This window comes from Garra rufa, chromosome 9 (assembly GCF_049309525.1).
Source record: "Garra rufa chromosome 9, GarRuf1.0, whole genome shotgun sequence".
NCBI lineage: Eukaryota > Metazoa > Chordata > Actinopteri > Cypriniformes > Cyprinidae > Garra > Garra rufa.
In genome coordinates, this window is record NC_133369.1 from 25,170,004 (window position 1) to 25,193,654 (window position 23,651).

The 23,651-nt window shown below is 34.0% G+C and overlaps 1 protein-coding gene across 1 annotated transcript in view; it reads left to right on the forward strand.

Annotated features, from left to right (window-relative positions):
• Positions 1–23,651, forward strand: part of pou2f2b (POU class 2 homeobox 2b) — a 54,328-nt gene that overhangs the window by 21,011 nt on the left and 9,666 nt on the right. The window contains exons 2-15 of the mRNA XM_073847724.1: positions 14,451–14,516; positions 16,392–16,426; positions 16,526–16,585; positions 16,852–16,962; positions 17,104–17,352; positions 18,273–18,378; positions 19,030–19,121; positions 19,979–20,116; positions 20,199–20,340; positions 20,790–20,938; positions 22,266–22,457; positions 22,846–22,894; positions 23,025–23,163; positions 23,317–23,379. Of these exons, the coding sequence (XP_073703825.1) occupies positions 14,451–14,516; positions 16,392–16,426; positions 16,526–16,585; positions 16,852–16,962; positions 17,104–17,352; positions 18,273–18,378; positions 19,030–19,121; positions 19,979–20,116; positions 20,199–20,340; positions 20,790–20,938; positions 22,266–22,457; positions 22,846–22,894; positions 23,025–23,163; positions 23,317–23,379 (1,591 nt within the window). The remainder of the gene's footprint in view (positions 1–14,450; positions 14,517–16,391; positions 16,427–16,525; positions 16,586–16,851; positions 16,963–17,103; positions 17,353–18,272; positions 18,379–19,029; positions 19,122–19,978; positions 20,117–20,198; positions 20,341–20,789; positions 20,939–22,265; positions 22,458–22,845; positions 22,895–23,024; positions 23,164–23,316; positions 23,380–23,651) is intronic.

A 23,651-nucleotide genomic window follows, 5' to 3' on the forward strand; every position in this document is an offset into this window, starting at 1 on the left:
GTGAAATGGGATGAGAGGAGAACGAAGAGGGGGAATGAAGTGATACAAAAAGGAGGGGGGGCGGAAAGCGAAGGAGAAGGGGATTATGGGAGAGAGAAAGATGGATGTTGTGATAAAGATGGAGGGTGAGAGGGAATATTGATGAGTAAGAATGACAGACAGGAGACAAAGTGAAAGGAAAAAAAAACTGAGCAGGGAAAGGTGAAAGGCAGGTCAAATTAGTCCTGAAATTGTGCCAATCACGTTTGATCATAACTACAATACTGTAACTATTGGAAAAGACTGACACGTAGTTGGAGGATGGAGGATATTAAATAAGGATGTGAAAACTGAAATATTAAGTGTGTGAGCTGCCTGACTAGCTTGGTTTTGGTTCATGTGTTCGATCATATAGTTGGAGCACTAACAAATCTCAAAATGCCCAAACTTAGGTAGCCTCACTAGTTAACCATCATGACCCGTCCTTCATGTCAACCCAAACGGTTCCTCATGAAAGTGACAGTGTAGGTGTGAACATGTCCGTGTTTGTCCTCCATCACGGTGCGCTTGTGCTTTTTCTGTGACAGCTCTAGAGCCGCTCCGTCATTACGCCGCTGTCAACCTAATAACATCTCTTCCTCATCTCTCAAAAACAACAGTTTCGGTGTGTATGTGTGTGTCTCATCTCTTTTGTTGTACCCTCACCCCTCCATCCTCCCCAATTCAATCCCTCATTTCTTCTTTTATTGGAAAACGATGGGATGAATCCTTCATCTTCTCTCTTGTAATGCTCTTCTGTTATTATTTTGCAGCAGGGGTAGGCGAGATAGCTAAAAATATTATAGAGGTAATTTCCAGGCTTTTGACGTTATTTGATATATATATCTCGGTTTTTATGTATTTGTTCCGAAATGGGTGTTTTTATTAATCTGAGGAAGCATAGTTTCACCAAGAAGTCAATTAGATTCAACATATTTCATGTGGAAAGTAAAATGTTGAATAATGAATGTTTTCCACATGGTTTTTCACTAAATTAAGCTATTTTAATACAATTTTTGTAAATATATAAAATATTATTCACTTTATTTTTAATATTAAATGAATTCATGATAATAAACAAATTATTAATAAATAAATTCAATACTAAATATAAAATGTACCTTTTAGTGAATTTAATGCATACAATTAATCACAAGATTTAGACAAATGAATCAGTAAAACAGTTTTGAGTGAAACTGTTAAAAAAAAAAAGTTTAAACCAGTTTCATAGCTAAAAATATTATAGAGGTAATTTTCAGGCTTTTGATGTTATTTGATCCATATCTCAATTTTTATGTAATTTTTCTGAAATGGGTGTTTTTATTATTCTGAGGAACTATAGTTTCACCAGGAAGTCAATTAGATTCAAAATATTAAATGTGTAAAGCAAAAAAGTTAAAGTGATTACATTTTTCCACACTAAATTTAGTTTAAAATGAGTTTTTCACTAAATTGTATTTTTTTTAAATATACAATTATGCAAATGCATAAAATATTAATCACTTTCATTTTCATCCATAGTATAGCAATAAAGTAATATAATTAATATTAATATTTTATAAATTTATATTGAATAAGTTAATAAATCTAAAATAAATACTAAATCTAAAATATACTTTTTTAGCAAATTTAATGCATAATAAAAATGACACAGATTAATCAGTAAAACATTTGGAATGAAGCATTAATATTTATTGAAACAGATGAAACAGTTTAAACCAATTTTATGGCTAAAATATTCGAGGTCATTTTCAGGCTTTTGATGTTATTTAATATGTATCTCAGTTTTTATGTATTTGTTCTGAAACGGGTGTTTTTATTAATCTGAAAAACCATACTTATTTATTTTAATGTAAAATAAAAGTTAAAATATTGAATGTTTTCTACATGGTTTTACACCATTTTTAGTTGTTTTTTTAAATATACAATTATGTTAATACATAAAATATGAATCACTTTAATTTTATTATTAGCAATAAATATTATTATGAATACAAATATTTCACAAATTTATATTTAATAAATTAATTTTAAAAATACTTAATATAAAACATGCTTTTTAGTGAATTTAATGCATAACAATTACACAAATGAATCAGTGAAACGCATTTTGAAATTTATTGAAACGGATGAAAAAGTTTAAACCAGTTTCATAGCTAAATAAATAAAATAAAAATATTATAGAGGTAATTTTCAGGCTTTTGACGTTATTTGATATATATCTCAGTTTATGTATTTGTTCTGAAATGGGTGTTTTTGTTAATCTGAGGAACCATAGTTTCACCAAGAAATCAATTAGATTAAAAATATTTAATGTGTAAAGTTAAAATATTAAACTTCTTCTATACAGCTTTTCACACAAATTTAGCTTTTTTTAAAATATACAATTATGTAAATACATAAAATATTAATCACTTACATTTTTTAAGCCTAGCAATAAATAAATAGTATTATGAATACAAATCTTTCACAAATTTATATTAAATTAATTAATTAAAAAATAGTAAATATAAAATGTACTTTTTTAAATGTAATATTTCATAGCTAAAATATTATAGAGGTAAAGAATTTTCAGGCTTTTGACGTTATTTGATATATATCTCAGTTTATATGTATTTGTTCTGATATAAGTGTTTTTATGAGTAAATAAGTAAATTAGATTCAAAATATTTAATGTGTAAAATAATACATAAAATATTAATCACTTAAATTTTTATCCGGAGTACAGCAATAAATAGTAATATTATAAATATAAATATTTCACAAATATATATTAAATTAATTAAATTAAAATAAATACTAAATATAAAATGTACTTTTTAGTGAATTTAATGCATAACAAAAATGACAAAAATTAATCAGTAAACCAGAGTTTTAAATAAAGCATCATGAATGTATTGAAACCGATGAAAAATTCAGTTCAGTTTCGATGGTCATTTGTATCGACCAAGAGCGTCAGATTGGTGGCACTTTTTCAGCTTACACACATTTCGTTCTACTTTCTAGTCTTATCTTCCAAGTTTTTCATTTATTTTCTCATCTCTCTTCATCTCCCCCTGTCCTTTTCTTTCCCAGTGAGATTTTACTATCAATTCTCCCACTGTGCACTTCTTCTTCAAGTGGCCTGACTTTCTCCTACATCCGCGTTCGCTCCCGTCCTGCCGTATGGATTCCTCTCAGCTCCCCTTATTTCCCCCTCTGCCTTTCTGCACAGTAATAATGCTACTGATAGAAAGAGGCCCAAGTGTGTGTCTGCTTGTGTGTGCGTGTATGTGTGTGCGATTATTGTCGTGTCGGGAGTCAGAGGAATCGATCGATGCAGAAATATGAGGGTCTGTGTCAAAAACAATAACCACCTATTCCCCAGACACACAGTTTCTCACACACAGCTGCGTTCACACACACTCTATATACGGTGAAATATTAAACATGCACACATTCATTCTGGAGAAACGATACACAACCCTCACATTACAGGAAAAATACTCCATTTCAGATAGGAAACTTATCAGCACAAGAGCCGCTCTCCGTTTACCATTTCACTGTCTGTCACAGGGGTAAAAACATACACATAAGCACAGACAAACACACACACACACACACACACACACACACACACACACACACACACACACACACACACACACACACACACACACAAGAGACCTTTCACTGCTGTTGCCTGGCAACGCAGGCCAGTGACCAATCACAGTGCAGAGCAGTGTCCAGTGATGTCACAGCGTCTGCTGACCAGCAGGGAAGAAAGAGAGAAAGAAATGTCTGGAAACAATTTAAAAAGAGCATTTTCATCATTACGTTACGGGACGTGCTGATAGTTTAACAGCTGGAGGAGCGAGAGGAAAGTGGAGAGAATGGACGCTTGTGTTTATGGAGGTGAAGAGGTGGACGCCTCACTCTGGAATGAAGGACGGAAAGTAACTTTATCAGCATTAAAGACCAAGACACACTCGTGTTGGACCGAACGCGATTGCATCTGCGGCGCGAAGAGCGTTCGCTGTGCGAAATAGTTAGTATCTAATCGCTCACACACATACGAACGCATACGGCTCTGAGCTGTGACAGCTGCAAGATTGATGGCTCTCTTGAGGCCTGTAGCTCACGCTCTTAAACGGACAGCTGATCAGATAAACATGGAGAGAAGGAGAGAGAGAGGAACGGATCGAGAAACGTACTAGATTTTATAGATCATAGAGGCATATGTGCTGGTGGACCGTGAGATGCATCAGGCCGCGGGTCATCACATGAGCTAAAAATGTTGTTTGCAATCATTACGAGGAAGCACTTAGGAGTGATGTTTCCATGGAAATCATGAGATGAGAGGGCGGCCAAATGGCCTGAGACCTCTGTGACATATGCAGACGTGTCTGTGCTGTGTGACCTCCGGGGTCGTGAACTTTAACCCCAGCAGCCGCACAGCATACAGACGGGCTGTCGATGACCGTGAACCTGACGCTCTTCTCTCTTTGTCTGATACAACAATATAGCATAAATAATATAAAGCATAAAAACAATATGTATAATACTGCTTTAAATTGTTTTTCCAAAAAAAATATTCACAAGTTTTCTCTCTTTTTTGCATTTTTGTTTTTGATTTGATTTTATTTTTTTCAATTTTCCCTACTTTACTGAAGACACCCACTATAATTTCATTCAATGTAACAATCTTGTCTGGCATATTTACAACAAAATTAATTTATGACATATTAAAAGATGAATAACTTTCATCCTGAATACTAATTCGTTTATTATTTTTAAAATTTGCCACTATCCTAGGTTTTGCCCATTTGTCTGTAAAATAGTTTATTTTAATAATTTAATATGCTCCCTTGCTCTTTTATATATTTTAATACGTACAGGTCAGAATAACCATGTTGTTTGAATTTTTACATAAATATTGTTACACTGAATGACCAATTTCAACCAAATTTTGACATTTTATTCTCCAAAAACTTATTTAAAACCTTAAAAGTAGACACTTTACTTACATTTCAGTATGATTTCTATGGACATAAAATTGCTTTTTAAAATTTCTTTTGACATCTTGACGTTTTTGATCCACATACAAGTGCTCAAATTCTGTAGTTTTTGTATCAGTTTGAGATTATTTTGTTACATTGAAGATTTATAAGATGATGATATCCACTTTATTTGTAACCCTGAATCACAAAACCTGAAACATCATCTGAAAGCTTTTCAAATAAGCTTTCAATTGATGTATGGTTTTTTTAGGACAAATTTGGCTGAGATACGACTATTTGAAAATCTGAAATATTGAGATAATCGCCCTTTAAAGTTGTCCAAATGAAGTTCTTAGCAATGCATATTACTAATCAGAAATTAATTTTGATATATGTATGGTAGTAAATTTACAAAATGTATTTATGGAACATTATCTATTATTTTTGGCATTAAAAAAATCGACCATTTTGACCCCTACGATGTATTTTCGGCTACTGCTACAAATATAGGCCTACCCGTGCTACTTCCGTGCGGAAGTAAGCTGTTTTTCCGCTAAATAACCAAAATAATAACAAAGTGTAGTAAATGGTAAAACTGTTTCCACTACGTACCACTGTGTTCATAAATAGAATAGAATAATACATTAAAATAATATGGTAAGACACACCTGCAATATCAAGAGGCTGAATGAGCTGTTTTGTAATAAAGCTAAATATAGCTGGACGTTGATGAGACCGGAAGCCCAGACGCATTAAATTTACAAATGGCCACGCCCGCTCTTACCGGAAAAATAAGGTGGATGGGAAGAATGTTAATTTGAAAGCCTAGAGAGAATAGTAAGTGAATTAAGTGGCAGCTCCTTTGTTGGGTGTGTGTGTGAGTGTATGTGTGTGTGTTTATATTAATGAGAATATAAACCAGACAAGCTATTTTCACTTTTATTTTACTTTTATATGAGCAGTAAAGTTTAAATGCAGCGCTCGGAAATACGACTTATCAATCAGGAGACTGGAGACAGAGAAACTCTTCATTGCGTTCACGAGAAATGGGACAATGGCGCCTCCTACTGTTAAACATACTGTACTGCATTCTCTTGCAGTCCTGGTCTCACTATAGCCTATATCCTGTAATTCGACACCACCTTGACTGTAAATCATTTTAGCGGGCTGTGTCTACAATTTTCTGAATTAACCAGCCATTGCATCGTGTTCCTTCTAACCATTTGATTTGTTTAATACGCCAAATATTAAACATTTTCTATATTTGTAAATCTGGTTTTCTGTTGTATGTAGTTGAATCTCTCTTTTCCGACCACCTTTGAGACTTTGTTTATGGAATGCTTTTATATTACTCCAACATTATCTTCACTCAACACACTAAAACTATGATCCTACATATACAATACCATATTGTGTATATGTATATATGCTAAAATCTCCCTTTTATATGAAATCTGTTTGTTAGATATCATATTAAGATTTTTAATAATAAAACTATTCTTCTTATTATTATTTTTGTTCTCAATTTTATTTATATTAATACTATAACTTTATTTTATATTCAGATTATTGTGATTACGTTTTCTTGAAAGCCTAATCTTTTTATATCTTTAAATTAAATTACTAGACAAATATTAATTTTCACTGTATGATTATATTTAGATTATATTTATTTACTTTTTAATTTTAATTTTCTTTTTCTTTTTTCTTTTTTTATATACTTCACCTTGACTGTAAATCATTTTAGCGGGCCATGTCTAAACTTTTCATAAGTTACTCGCTGTTAAATCTTCTAATCATTTGTTTGTTTAATACTGCAACATCAAGTATAATAAATAATATAATAATTTTAATAATGAAAAATAATGTTTATTTATTTAATAACAAAAATATTATGTTTTAAATATTTTATTTTTTACATTAATACTGTATATTTATTTATCTTTTCTTGAATCCTTTTCAAATTATGAAGATGAAAGCTATTTTACAACATGCAGCACCATTCAAATGTAAAGGTTTCTCAGGAGCTTTAAGAACTTTTAAATGAAGCCTCATCTTTTTAAATCTTTGAAATTAATTCACTAGACAAATATTTATTGTCACGGTAAGATTTTTTAAATTTTATATTATTTATTTAATTTTTGGACACTATGAATATGAACTAAAATGTGCCTTTGACATACTATCTCTGTATTAAAAAAATAGTTACCACTTGTAGTGCACTTGAACCCATTCTTTACAAATATGCTCAAGTATACTACAAGTGGTAACTAAATACATTTTTGATAGGTTGTATGCAAAAAGTAATAGTTCATACTCATGGTGTCCCAAAATAGCACAGCTGTGTACACTTAGATGTTCTTAAGATTATATTTAGTACTTCTTAAGAATAAATTTTGGAATATTAAGTATAAAATGAGTGTGTGGAAAAAAACACTTTTTTCACTTGGGTCTTAAAGAAGAAATTATGTTTTTTGAGGAAAAACATTTCAGATTTTCTTTTCATATAGTGGACTTCTATGGTGCCTGTGAGTTTGAACTTTCAAAATGCAGTTTAAATGCAGCTTCAAAGGGCTCTAAATGATCCCAGCCGAGGAAGAAGGGTGTTATCTAGCAAAACGATCTGGTAATTTCTCAAAAAAATTGACAATTTATATACTTTTTAACCTCAAATGCTCGTCTTGTCTAGCGCTGCGTGTACTCTGTGTATTCCAGTTCAAGACATTTAGGGTATGGCAAAAATCTGCCATCTCATTTTATTCTCCAACTTTTAAAATCATACATTGCTACTAAGTACTGACCAAGTGTTTACAAAGTGAACATGCAAAAAAGATCAAACTCCCTTTACAAAAAAAGGTAAAACAGCAATATAGGGCAATTTTGAAGTTGGACGAGAAAATAAGGTGGGAATTTTTCAACATATATACCCTTACTGACATGAACCAAAGTGTGCAGAGTTCATGCAGAGCTAGACAAGGCGAGCATGTGAGGTTAAAAAGTATATAAATTGTTTAGCTAGATAAGACCATTGAAGCTGCATTTTGGAAGTTCAAACTCGCAGGCACCATAGAAGTCCACTATATGGAGAGAAATGCTGAAATGTTTACCTCAAAAAACATTTCTTTATGACTGAAGAAAAAAAAAAACATGAACATCTTAGATGACAAGAGAGTAATTTATCTGAAATGTTTTTCTCTGGAAGTGAACTTTTCCTTTAAGAGCTTTAAGAACTGTATAAAAGCATCATCTTTTAAAATCTTTGAAATTAATTTACTAGACGAATATTATGTATAATCACTATATTTGACCCAGAGCCACAAAACCAGCCTTAAGAGTCCATTTTTCGAAATTGAGATTTCTACATCATCTGAAAGCTGAATAAGTACGTTTTCCATTGTCAATATTTGACCAAGATTACAATGGTGCGAAAAAATAAAAATATTAAGAAAATCATCTTTAAAGTTGTCCAAATGAAGTTCTTAGCAACCCATATTACTAATCAAATTTAGTTTTTGATATATTCACAGTAGGTTTGTACAAAATGTACAAAATATCCTCATGGAACATGATCTTTACTTCTATATTCTATATTCTAATGATTTTCTGGCGTAAAATTGATCATTTTGACCCATACAATGTGTTTTTGGCTATTGCTACAAATATACCTGTGCTACTTAAGACTTGTGTGGTACAGGGTCACATATGATTTATCCATTTATTTAGTATTTTATTTATTTATTTTTGTGTTTTGAAACGGAGCAAATCATAAAAATAAGCTAATAAGGATCTTCAACGCTTCAACACAAAAGCATCCCAGGATGCAGGTTGTTTTATAGCATTTAATAACTTTTTTTTCCAGATTTGTTGGACACTATAGTAGTGTGGGCACTTTGGACCTTTTTATTCTCAGTCTGAGCAGTACAGCCTGTAATCCATCCCTGCTTCCTGCTTTAGACACAGTTTTATATCACAACACACGGCTTGTTTTGCTTTCTCTGCTATGTTTTGGGCTCCTACAGGGGTGATTCATGCCCCGGTGTGGACGAGTGAGGTTGGAAAAAAGCTGTGTGAGCAAGCGTCCTCATTCTGTATTTTCTGATGGAGGCTTGCGTTGTGACAGATGTGTTGATATACAGTAGAGATACGGCATGAAACGGGTGTGCGAGAGAGACGGAGAGTCACCGCAGGACTCGTGAGCTACTCTTTCCAGCAACCCCAGCACTTTCCAGCGGCACAACTCTCCCCCTCTTTTCACCTCTATCGCGCCATCTGCTTATTCTTTCATCTCTCGCTCCTCTCTTCTGCCTTCCCACTCTCAACCTCTTTCATCCTCTCTCTCTTCACCTGACCCCACTCTTCTGCCCACCGACCGACAGCGCTTCACTTCCTCTTTCGTACACTCACCGTCCCGCACGTCTTCCTCAGCATTTCCCCCTCCAAATGCGAGCGTTGCATAAATTCGCTCAATGAAACGACCTGTAAGTGTAAAATGCTGTCATTGTGTTGTGAATGTGGCACGTCTGCCCTGACCCGCTCCTTTCTTGCTCTCTTGGGGTCAGGAAGTGGGCACAGGGGGGCGGAGGTGTGGGTGAGTATAGCGTAGAGAGGAGGTGACTGAGGGAGGAGAGAAGGAGGAGTGGAGAGTTCACCCCACCGCTTGTTATCAGTTTGTTCCTCCTTCTTGGCCACACACTGACAGAGTCAAAGAGACACGGAGAGAGTGAGACAGAGAAAGAGTGTATATGCCTGTGTGTGAGAGGAAGAGGACCTCACTGAACGACTGCACACATATTCATCAACATGACAAAGAACGGTCCTGTTGCATCCATGGATTACTCCCATATGTGGTTGCCAGGTATGTGTCTAGGTGGTTGCCAGGTTGGTCTCTTCTAAGTTTTATTGATGGATTTATTAGAAATGCAGGCAAGCTTGAGGTCATCAGACCAAGAAGGTTAGTGTAGAGAAACTGAAAGAAAGAGATATGCAAAGGCTGAAATTCCAAATATGCTTTGTGAATTTTTCTCTAGAAATAGAGGGATTTATGTTGTGGTGCTTTGCAAATGGATTCAAATTTTCTGTGGTTTATTTTTTCAAAGCACTGCACTGGTTAAGTTTTACAAAGCGTAAAACTATTTTTTTTTTTTTAATAAGAAAATATTTAAATGCAGTCCCTAAAAACAAAGATATTCAAAATAATATTTCACAGTGTGAAATGCATTTTCTAAGTACGTGTCTAGATTCATGCTGTTCATGTCATCAAGTGATGTTTTCACATTTACGTTTATTCATATAGCAGATGCTTTCATCCAAAGCATCTTACAAACGAGGAACACGGCAAGCGATTCATCTTATGATTCATCTTTTCAGATGCCACCGTATTTTGGGGTTGAAATCTGGGTCAGTGTAGGACATCCACCTTTACGTTCTCAAAGTTTGAGATCATTGTCCTGCTGAAGTTTAGTTGTAGCATTTCCTTTTTGCAGCATCTATTTTTTCTTTGTACTTTGATAAGATGCCCAGTCTCTGCTCTGCATGATGCTCCCAACAGCTTTTTCACTGTGAAGATGTTGGTTTTTGAAGTGTGACCAGTATTAAATTTGCACAATATAGTCAAACCAAAAATTATTCAGACACCAGATATAATTTTTGCTATTTTTTTTACTAGATTATGTAAGGGAGGATAGCAAAGAGTAAACTAAAAAAGTAAACTGATATATTTTCATACAGTGGACTACCAGTAAAATTTGATTTGACACTTTGACCTGACCATGTTTTGTTACGTACCTTTCTATCAAAGTTACTTTATCAAGATGAATTAGTTCTGAGGCAGTTTAACTCTTAAGTTCTTGTCATATTTTATTACCATTTTCTAAACTATAGCGAATAAACTGTGATAATGTGAGAAATGTTGAAGGTGTCTGAATACATTTTGGTTTGATTGTACTTTGATAAGATGCCTAGTCTCTGCTAATGAAACGCAAATCCACAGCATGACGCTTCAAACACCTCACTTCACAGTGAGGATGTTAAATTTCACATTTTTTCCATTTCTCTTTTTAGCAGTATAATGCTTTATGACAGACTAAGGTTTTTTTTTTCATTCATGGCTTTTCTCACAAGTTGCCACAGTGAGGTTGTGAGGGTTTTTTTCTTCTGTTTTTATGAACTGTTGGTCTTTCTGTTGTGAAATTTGCATTAATTTCAAAGGCATGATCATTAAATACAGTGTTGTAAGAGCTCAGCTTTTCTGACTTTCAAGTGGTTAACAACAATGCCAATGTGGTATTATGTGCATAAAATCCATAAATATATAAGCTTTCCATTGATGTATGGTTTGTTAGGATAGGACAATATTTGGCCCGAGATACAACTATTTGAAAATCCGCAATCTGAGGGTGCAAAAAAATCTAAATATTAAGAAAATCACCTTTAAAGTTGTCAAAAAATTCTTAGCAATGCATATTACTAATCAAAAAGTACATTTCGATTTATTTATGGTAGAAAATTTATAAAATTTTCTCATGGAACATGATACTTAATATCCTAATGATTTTTGGCGATAATTTTGACCCATTCAATGTATGTTTCGCTATTGTTACAAATATACCTGTGCTACTTACAGTACGACTGGTTTTGTGATCAATGGTCACATATCTAGTTCTTTGCTGGTCCATCAAGCATATAAGTAGTTTTTAGTATTGCGGAGGTGATGAAATTGTATTTATTGACTGGAAGCGTATAAAGGGAACCTCTGGGAAACCCAGTGTGAAGTTCTTAATGGGGTTTCCCCCTTCCTCAGCTCCCAACTGCAACTACAACGCAGCTGTGCACTCAACAGATGGACCACAGTACAGGAAGATTAGTATACTGTTGAGTATAGTGTACAATGTTAGTATAGTATGCGTTTGCTATGAGAAGAAATAAGAAGCTTCCTTGAGGAATGTTGCCTTCACTTACAGCTATAATCTAATCATAACTGAATATCTGACCTTTCAAACATTGTAAAAATGAAAGAGAGGTCCGTAATCATCAATCAGAAGTAAGTCTACTGGATCCCAGACACCATTATGAATATGTGGTTAAAAGCAAATTGAGCTGAGCAAATTGAAATTCATACAGTGACTGAGATTTGAGATTTGATTCTTGTCATCTTAATTTGTGGCATCTTGAAGTAAAAATAAGTGGCTGGTGGCTGAAAAAGAGTCTCCTCCATCTTAACAGGCATATGCAGAGATCCTGTAGCTTAATAAAGACTAGAAGGGCAGTAATCCTGGGTTCAGCTCTGAAGAAAAACATTTCTCACATTATCAGTTTATTGAATATAGTTTAAAAAATATGACAAGAACTCAAGTGTTACACTGCGTCAGAACTAATTCATCTTGATAATGCCAGATAACTTTGACATGATCAGGTCAAAGTGTAAAATCACATTTTTGGTCCTGTATGAAGAATTTTTGGTATAATATGTCACCGTTTACGTTATTATGCTATCCTCACTTACATAAATGAACTATAGTGTCCTGCACGAAAACTAAAAAATATCAAAAATTAAATCTGGTGTCTGAATACTTTTGGGTTTGACTATGTGTGCCAAAATGAGTGATTATGAGGTTAACATACAAATAAGAGAGGAAATGTGTATTGCTGAGGGTGTGCAGAACGTCTGTTTCCCTCAGAAATGTGGATATTGTTATTGGCAATTAATATCGCCTTATAATAATTCAGCTTGGAAAAGATTTCCAGTATGTGCAGATTTAAAAAAAGAATAGAGATCTTTGTAATACAGAAGTTATGAAATGGAGAAGTTCAAATATATATAAGAAACAGAACTGTGTGTCGGCTACTGTATATTATATAGCAGCACTTACATTCAAGCACACGTGTGCGTGTGTGTGTGTGTGTGTGTGTGTGTGTGTGCGTGTGCGAACATGCATATTAATAGCTGGCCCGACAGTAAGTGTTTGGTTTAACACATTGTGTTTGGCCCAGCCTGAGGGGAAACGGAGAGGGAAGTGAGACATTAACACCAAAACCATCAGGCAGTCTTTTATATGAACTTAATATGAATGATGAACTGCACATACACTTCATATCAAACAAACCTATGTTCTAGATTCGATAATGCCAAATTGTGGTAAATGTGTAGACTGCGTGACGGCAATGATGCCTTTCTGAAGACCTCTAGTCAGCTTATTTTATTCAGATGAATTATGACACCATCCTCAAAATAGTCAGAATTTGTGTGTGACACAATCTGAAAATATTCGCAAAACTTTCAGCCTGAGCTATCAGAGCACCGTTTTACCAGCAGGCCATTCTGTGGAAACCCTGAACTCCGTTTGCTGACGGGCCTCGAGAGGGGCTTTCCTTCCCTCTTACTTCCTTTCACCGATCTCTGTCACCGGACCCTGGATTTGATCGTCTGAGGAAGTCGGCAATTCTTCAGCTTTTTGGCGGCTTTTACACGAGTGACACAACTGATACGAGTGAAGCTGGTTTCCTGTGTAACTTTCTCTGGGATTATTACAGACTTTTTTTTTTTTTAATTGTACTTGTACTGCCCCCTGGAGGAGTCAGATATTAATTATGAATATCTGGCGAGGCCTCATTGTTTCATGTAGTTGGCAGGAATGAAATATTGATGGAAGGAAGGCTGAAAGAGTGAGAAATGAAGGATGAGGTGCGAGTGTTGAGGGGAGATAGATAAAGAGGATCACACAAGATAGTGGTATATGCAGGTGGGTGATATTATTAGTCAGTCGTTGGCTTTATTTGCATTTTTTTTACAAAAGGGAAGTGAGTGTGTTTCTCTCTCAGTGTGTGTGTGTTTGTGTATGGGTTCTATTTCAGAGCTTTTTGGCTACAGAATTTATATCGCTGATGCTGCATACAGCTATTTTTATTGTTAAAAGTGTCTTCCTGATAAACTAAACTGGCTTGGATTTGTCAGAAGCATACATGTTTTGTTGTGTATTCTGACTTTGTGTGTCTACATTATATATCAAAAAAATATTATTAGGATTCATAAAAGATTTATCATATTTCACACACGTTTACTTTGCACGCTCTGTTTGTCTGCTGAGGGACTGGGACTGTCCCATGGGCTCGGTTACAGTTAAATTTGAAATGACACGTCTGTGGTGACGTAATCATTATTAGTTGTTTGTTGGATTGGTCTCCACTCGTGTGAGAACGGAGGAATCTAGACTCAAAATGTGTGTTTTAAATATATTTGTGTTTGTTACACTTCCATTCATCATCTGTGTCATCATCAAAACTATTTAATAACGTTTGAAATAACTGTGGAATAGGGTTGGACTGTTGAATTAGGGTATATTGCTCTTGATATTTTTTAAAGGATGATAATTGTAATTCATTTGTGAGTTAACGGAAATGCATCAGCATGTAATAAAAGTTGATGACTGACCTCATATCCTTCTCTCTTTTTCACAGATATCAGAATGTCAAAGCCAATAGAGGTTGAGAATCCAGCGGCAGACTCTCCGATGGAGAGCACAGGTATAAAGCTCAAGCTTTTGTCTGCTTAACAAAAATGGAATTTTCTGCTCAGATATTTACTCGAGCATATAATTAACATAACATTTGCACTAGCCCTATAAAAAATATGATAAAATTATTTTTCGCAGGTTATATTTGTGTTAATAATATAATAAAGTAAAAAAATAAAGAAAAAGTAAAAGAAAAAAAAGTAACATTTAAATAGAAAAAAACCACTAAAAACACTACAAATGAATAAAATCATAAAAATAAAATAAAAACAGATTGTTACTAAGCAGCTTCACAGCAATAAATAAGAAAACAACAGAATCAGTCATTCTATAAATTGAAATTAAGTGGAATTAAATTGAAATTAATAATTGTAAAATTAAAACAAACAAAAACACTCATTAAAAAATCACATTTAATTAATTAAAAATTAAAAATATATAAATAAAACACTACAAGTTAATTACATCATAAAAATAAAATAAAAACAGATTGTTACTAAGCAGCTGCACAGCAATTAATAAGAAAACAACAGAAGCAGTGATTCTGTAAATTAAAATTAAATTGAATTAAATTGAATTTAATAATTTTAAAATAAAAACACATTAAAAATAAAACACTCACTAAATATTACATTAAGTCATATTTAAATCATAAAAAAATAAAAAAGTATAAATAAAAATGCTTATATATATACACAGTCACTAAGAATTAAATAAAAAGTCACATTTAAATAAAAAAATATAAATAAAAATGCTAATATATATACACAGTCACTAAGAATTAAATAAAAAGTCACATTTAAATAAAAAAATATAAATAAAAATGCTAATATATATATATATATATATATATATATATATATTAATAAACAAACATTCAAAATAAAACACTAATTAAAAATTAAGTCACATTTAAATGATTTAAAATTAAAAATATAAGTAAAACACTAAAAAACACTACACATTAATTAAATCATAAAAATAAAATAAAAACAGATTGTTACTAAGCAGCTGCACGGCAAAACATAAGAAAACAACAGAATCAGTGATTATATAAATTAAAATTAAGTTGAATTAAATTGAATTTAATAATTTTAAAATAAAAACATACATTCAAAACAAAACACTCACTAAAAATTGTTAAAAAGTCATATTTAAATCATTAAAAAAATAACAAAGTATAAATAAAAATGCTTATATACACACACAGTCACTAAAAATTAAATTAAAAAGTCACATTTAAATAATAAAAAATATAAATAAAAATGCTAATATATATAAATAAAACACTAAAAAACACTACACATTAATTAAATCATGAAAATAAAATGAAGTAAAAACAGATACTGTTACTAAGCAGCTTCACAGCAATAAATAAGAAAACTTAAAAAGTTGAACTTAAAAATTAAACATGTTATATATATATATATATATATATATATACACACACACACACACACACTAAAAATTTAAGTCACAGTTAAATAATTATTTATTATTTATTTAAATCATAATAATAAAATAAAAACTGATTGTTACTAAGCAGCTACACAGCAATAAATAAGAAAACAACAGTATCAGTGATTCTATAAATTGAAATTAAGTTGAATTAAATTGAAATTAATATTTAAAAAAATAAAAACAAATATTCAAAATAAAACAGTAACAAAGTAAAAAAAGGTCTAATGTAAATGCTAATATTTATATATATTTGTAACAAAGTTTACAAAAAAGTACATTAATTGTGCTAATAATTGCTTTCAGAAAATTCTGAACAAATAAATCAATAATAAAAAATACTAGTAAATGAAATACTACCTTAACTAAAACCTAACTTAAATTGACTAAATTAACAAAAATGTTTTCTTCTTTCATTGTGTTTTAGACGCAGAAAGAAATGGCTCAGATTCAAATAATCAGGTAAGTGAGAGCCAGGTCCCAGTGTTATATTCCATTTGAAATTTATATACAGCATGATCAAAAAATGAGTCATATTTTCAATGTGTTTCCCTCCAACAGGTTCAGGCAATGAAAATCAACCCTTTCTCTCTTTCTCCCACACTGAGCAGCAGCACCAAGGTGAGTGAAAGTGTGCAAATGCATGTGAAAGCCTGTGTTCTGTATTACCAAGAGATTTAGAGAGCTGCACATTTTCTTGTATGTGACCAGATAAAAAGGAGTTTTGACTCTTTTGCAAATAAAGATTTAGTGTTTTCCACCTCGTGAGCTGCTACTATTTTATTAACCACAGATATCATCACCTTCATTTCAATACCCCCACTCACTGTGTCACTTTTAGTAACACATGAATTCATCATCAACGTTTCTCCTACTCAATGTTTTAGACTAAGGTGGAGGATTGTGGTGAGATGTCTCCCGCTGCTGTACAAACTACTCCCGCTCAGACGGCCCTTTCCCACACACAGCTGATGCTAACGGGTGGTCAGCTTGCAGGGGTAAGACAAACACATGCACTTACTCTTTACATGTGCTCTATGTGTGTGTTCCTATGTGAGCTTGCTTGCTTTACATGTGCTTTCTTTTCTAACTTTTGTTTTCACCGCACTTTTCGTCCCCGCCGCTCTTTCTCTTTCTAGTTGACTGCACTTTTGCCAGCACAGCAGCAGCTGCTCTTACAGCAGGCGCAGCTCCTCGCTGCAGCTGTGCAGCAGTCGCATGCGGCCCACGCGGCCAATCAACAGCAAGCCCAGCAGCAGGCCAGTCAGCAGGCAGCTCAGCAGCAGTCGCAGGGCCAATCGCAGAGCACACAGGAACAAACCGCCGCCCCTGTCCCGCCTCCTCCTCACCAGCTTCCTCTTTCTCAGCCAATCCAGCTCACTGCGCAGGTACAGCCAATCAGTGTTGAGCAGCACACCTGAAAAGAGGTGATATTAGGGATATATTCACTAAACAGCCAATTTTAAGACTCAAAGGTCTGCGCCTTATTTGCTTATTCTTGGTGATTTCCCTCCTCAGGCTTTTAAAGAGTTAGTTCACACAAAAATACAAATTCTGTCTTTAATTACTCACCCTCATGTTGTTCCAAACCTGTAAAACCTTCTTTCATCTTCGGAGCACAAATTAAGATATTTTTGATTAAATTCGACAGCTTTCTGACTCTGCATAGACAGCAACGCAACTGACATGTTCAAGGCCCAGAAAGGTAGTAAGAACATTGTTAAAAATAGTCCATGTGGCAATTTTACAAAGCTATGAGAATACTTTTTGTGCGCAAAGAAAACAACTTTATTCAACTATTCTTCTCCAATTCTTCTCACGACGCATTGCGTACCAAACGATGTGTTGTTTACATGCAGAGGTACCCTTAAAAATGGCGGAAGATGTGATTTGGAGGAGAATTGTTGAATAAAGTCATTATTTTAGCTTTCTTTGCACACAAAAAGTATTCTCATAGCTTCATAACATTACGGTTGAAGCACTGATGTCACATGGACTATTTCAACTAAGTTCTTACCTTTCTGGGCTGTTTAAACATTTTAGTTGTGTTGCTGTCTATGCAGGATCAGAAAGCTCTCGGATTTCATCAAAAATATCTTAATTTGTGTTCTGAAGATGAACGAAGGTCTTACGGGTTTGGAATGACATGAGGGTGAGTAATTAATGACAGGATTATAATTTTTGGGTGAACTATACCTTTAACAGCAAAGCTAATATTCTTCCAGAATCAGTGTTTTTGCTCTTTCAGTCATTCACCAGAGTGAAACTGTCACATCCTTTCAGCATCTGTTTCTTTTCTCTCTTTCAGGACATTCAGCAGTTGTTGCAGCTGCAGCAGTTAGTCCTCGTTCCAGGACACACTCTGCCTTCACCCGCACAGTTTCTTTTACCACAAACACAGCAAGGGCAGCAAGGTAGCGTAATTACTATTAGTATTAGTGATGGGAAGATCGGATCATTTTATTCTCTCATTTAAGTCATTTTGTTCATTTTAGTGGCGTTAAATGTTATATGTGACCCTGGACCACAAAACCAGTCTTAAGTAGCATGGGTAGATTTGTAGCAATAGACAAAAATACACCGTATGGGTCCAAATTATCGGTTTTTTTTAATGCCAAAAATCGAATATTAAGATATTAAGATCATGTTCCATTAAGATATTTAGTAAATTTCCTACTGTAAATATATCAAAACTTAATTTTTGATTAGTAATATGCATTGATAAGAACTTCATTTGGCGATTTTCTCAATGTTTAGATTTTTTTTGCATCAGATTCTAGATTTTATATCTCATATATCTATGGAAAGCTTATTAACTCAGATTTCAGATGATGTATAAATCAAAATTTTTAAATCTCAACTCTCAAATCTCAATAAATTGATCACTTAGGTCTATTTTTATTACCACAAAATAATTCATTATAATTATCCAATTACTCGATTAATCATCAGAATAATCAACCGATTACACGATTGACAAAATAATCGTTAGTGACAACCCTAGATAATTGTCTGATTTGATGTAATTGTGATAGATATAATCATATTGGTTGTATATGTTTCAGGGCTGCTATCAACGCCAAATCTTATTCCACTACCTCAGCAAAACCAAGGAAGCCTGCTGGCCGCTCCACCCAGACTAAGTCTGCAAGCACAGGTACAACGGCTGATGAAAGACCACATATTAGTGAGTTTTCTGTTTCCAAACAGGGGTATACATATGTCAAAGGTTACTTAAACAGATTTCAAGGGGTACTTAAAGATATTTCTATGTTAAATGCAGAAAATGCTAAATATAAAAAAACATACAACAGAATAAAATAACTGATTAATTATCTGTAAGAACTGTGATGATTGCGATTATTCATTTCAGTTCCCTTTTTAAAAAGGGAAACACAATAATGTATTTGAACACTGTAATTTTGTGTGGATGACAGATGTGGTAATACACTACCGTTCAAAAGATTGAGGTAGAAAAATTATTTGAAAAATGTGATAGTTTTATTCAGCGAGTGACTGTTTAACTGATTTTAGTTCTAAACGAATGCTGTTCTTTTGAACTTTTTTGTCTTCAAAGAATCATGAAAAACTGTTCACGATTTCAAAATATTAAGCACAAGTATTAATAGGTATTAGTATTAACTGTTTTCAACATTGATCATAATAATAGGAGTGTTTCCTAAGCAGCAAATCAGCATTTTAGAATTATTTCTGTAGGAAATGTGACTGAAGACTGGAGTAATGATACTGAAAATTCAGCTTTCACATTTCGCCATCACATAAGTAAATTAACATTTTAAAAGACATTTGAACTTTTAAAAGCCAGAAAAAAAGTTTTAAATTGTAATAATATGTCACAATATCACTGTGTTTGCTGTATTATGGATCAAATAAATGCAGCCTTATTGAGCATAAAAGAAATTTTGAACGTTAGTGTATGTCTTTGCTGTTCTCCTCCCATTATATTTACATCTGACACTCATGTTCGGGTCTTGTGTGTCTGGTTCGTGGCAGAGAGAGAAGGTTGCAGAGAGCAGCGTGAACACAGTGACTTCTGTGACCCCTCATCCTGAGGAGCCCAGTGATTTGGAGGAACTGGAGCAATTTGCCCGCACATTCAAACAGAGAAGAATCAAACTGGGCTTCACACAGGTACATACTCAAACACACATGCACACTCAAAAGAATTGACTTTCCCTGTATAATAACATTTGGTCTCTGTTTCCCTCTACAGGGTGATGTTGGATTGGCCATGGGGAAGCTCTATGGGAATGATTTCAGTCAGACCACCATCTCTCGATTCGAGGCACTCAATCTTAGCTTTAAGAACATGTGCAAACTCAAACCTCTGTTGGAGAAGTGGCTGACTGACGCAGGTAACCACCACAGACAGCTGCAGATTAGAGTTATAGCTGTCAATCATACCTTGTGCTTAAAGGGATAGTGTACCCAATTCTGAAAATTTTCATTTTGTTCCAAACCTGTATGACTTTATTTTTTCACAAAAGATATTTAGAAAAATGTTGGCAACTAAACAGATCAAGTTCCTTCTGACTTCAATTGTATTTTTTGTTCAACACTCTCCGAAATATTTGATTTTTTGTTCCACATAAGAAAGTAAGTCATACAGGATAAATGAGACAATTTTCATTTTGGGTGAACTGTCCCTTTAAGTTCCTTTCAATCTTAAAAACATGTTCTGTACATACATTAAAACTACAGTTTAAGTGGCATTTAAGCCACATCATTATTGAAGAATAACATTTTAAAAAATGTGACATTGCATTTGAATTAGTAAAAATAATTTTTTTAATGGTTTACGTAGAAACAATGTCGATGGACAGCACCTTGCCAAGCCCCAGTGCTCTTTCCTCTCCCTCGCTGGGGTTTGAGGGCCTGCCCGGTCGCCGTAGGAAGAAACGCACCAGCATTGAGACCAACGTCCGCGTCGCTCTGGAACGCAGCTTCATTACGGTCAGAACACATGATTACAAATCCATTGCACAACATACACTATCAGCAGAGCTGGGTATGCACTGATTACATGTAGTCTGGATTACGTGATCAGATTCCAAAAATTAAGTACTTGTAATCAGATTAAATTAGATTCAAATACTTGTAATCAGACTACAGTTACTTTTTTATGGATTACATATTATTTACACAACAGCAACGATTTATTTAAAATGTATTGATTCTCTCTAATTCCTCATTTTCATCTTTACATTTTCCTTTCTAAAATAGCATATATTATAATAATTTAATAATGAAGTATTACATTTGCATGTTCATGAGTTCTCTGATGTTCCTTCACAAACCCAGTTTTGGAAAATCATGACATAATATAATGTTCAATGCACTTTCTGTTGTTGGTAACAACAAATGGAATATATTTTCTTACTCGTTGTATCTATATGGTACAATATTTTCCTATTTAATAGAGAAATGTAATGTAATCTAAAAGTAGTCTGATTATATGACCTAAAAGGTGTAATGTAATGGATTACATTACTAACTACCTTTGGAAGTAATCTACCCAGCTCTGACTATCAGTTAAAAGTTTGGGGTTGGGGATTTTTTTGTTTTGTTTTCAAAAGAATTCTCTTATGCTCACCAAGGCTGCATTTGTTTGGTTATAAATACAGTAGAAAGAGTAATATTCCTAAATGTTAGTAAAATATAAAACAACAAATTTATATTTGAATATTTTCTATAATGTAATTTATTCATGTGATAGTAAAGATGATTTTTCAGTGGCCATTATTCTGGTGTTCAGTGTTCTTCAGAAAACAATATGCTGATTTGGTGCTCAAGAAACATTTCTATTTGCTTAAGAAAAGTTCTGTTCTGTTAAGTTCTGACCCCAAACTTTTGATCAGTACTATATGTGACCCTGGACCAAGTCTTAGGTAGCACAGGTATGTTTGTAGCAAAAGCCAAAAATACATTATATTGGGTCAAAATGATAGATTTGTCTTTTATGCCAAAAATCATTAGGATATTAAGTGAAGATCATGTTCCATTAAGACATTTTGTAAATTTCCTACTGCAAATATATTAAAACTTAATTTTTTATTTATGCATTGCTAAGAACTTTATTTGGACAACGTTAAAGGTGATTTTCTCAATATTTAGATTTTATTTGCCCTCTTAGATAGTTGTATCTCAGCCAAATATTGTTCTATCCTAACAAACTGACCCTTATGATTGGTTTTCTGGTCCAGGGTCACATATAACTAAATGCTTCTGAAATGAATGTCCTCAAATAATCCCATCCTAAACCTGTGTTTTCTTCATTCAGAACCAGAAGCCTACCTCAGAGGAGATCCTGCTCATCGCCGAGAAGCTCTGCATGGAGAAGGAGGTGATCCGCGTCTGGTTCTGCAACCGCCGACAGAAAGAGAAACGTATTAACCCCTCCAGTGCCACCCCTCCCTTGCCCAGCCAACCCCAGCCCACCTCGCACAAACCCCCCTGCTACAGCCCGCACATGGTACGACCCGGCTTGCTCCCTTGGCCCATACCCCCATCTCCAACCACCCTGTGCCACAACACTAATAGTTTCTCCTGCATGAGCAGACGATAATAATCACTCCCATAATGATGCATATATCATTTACTCCTGAATGTTGTTTCACCCGTCCTGCATTGCTTTGCATTTTAATCTGTAATATATCATATCTTCATAGCCAATTTATACAACTAGTTCACTGTCGTTGTCATAATACTACAAGAGGATTCAGCCTCTGTTACTAATTCTTTTAGAGGAAAATTGTGTTTAATTGAAGTTTTGTAGCCTCTCTCCTTTTCACCCTCCGTTACACTCTGTCCATCATGTTTCCCTTTTGACCTGTGACATCATATCCGCATCTTCCTTACAGATGTCCAGTCAGGGACCATCGCAGACAGTGAGCAGTCTCGGCACAGCAGGTAGGGTGCACAAGTTGACATCTGCTGATCAGATACATACAATTATGTAATTTATATATATATATATATATATATATATATATATATATATATGATGGATGCTCTATCTCTTATTATTTCCCTCTGTCAGTGACCACTATGTCATCAGTTTGCCCTTTGACCCCGAGCGGCCCCTCCTTAAGCTCTGCACCATCTCCTGTAACCCCGCCTCCCCGCAGTGATGCCAGCCCCGCCCCGCCGACTCACAGTACACTAAGTCTGAGCACAGGGTGAGTTGATTTCTCTCTCACATACACACACATACACACACATCCACTCAGCACATACTCATCACCTTTTACTCCCTGTGGCTCAGCAAATGTAGGTAACTGCAGTGTTTGTGTGCCAATGTATTATTGTGTGTGTGGTTTTGTCATCCGCAGTTCATGGCATAAAAAGAATGGTGACGTTTCTAACTACATCACTGACTTTGCTGCAAGTTTGAGGTGAATACAACCAGCAGAGTCTGTGTTCTTATTTGTCATTGTCAAGTATAGGAAAATGTGGATTAGGTTATTCTGGTAAATTGACAATTGTATATGGTGATAGATGCACTATTATTATATATTATGAGCAATTAAATACATTATATTAATTATAATTATTGTTATAGAATTTGTTATAATTAATAGTATTGCAATTTCTAAAATATTACATGTAAATATTACTTTTATCAATTTTATTTACAGTGCCTTGCGAAAGTATTCATACCCCTTCT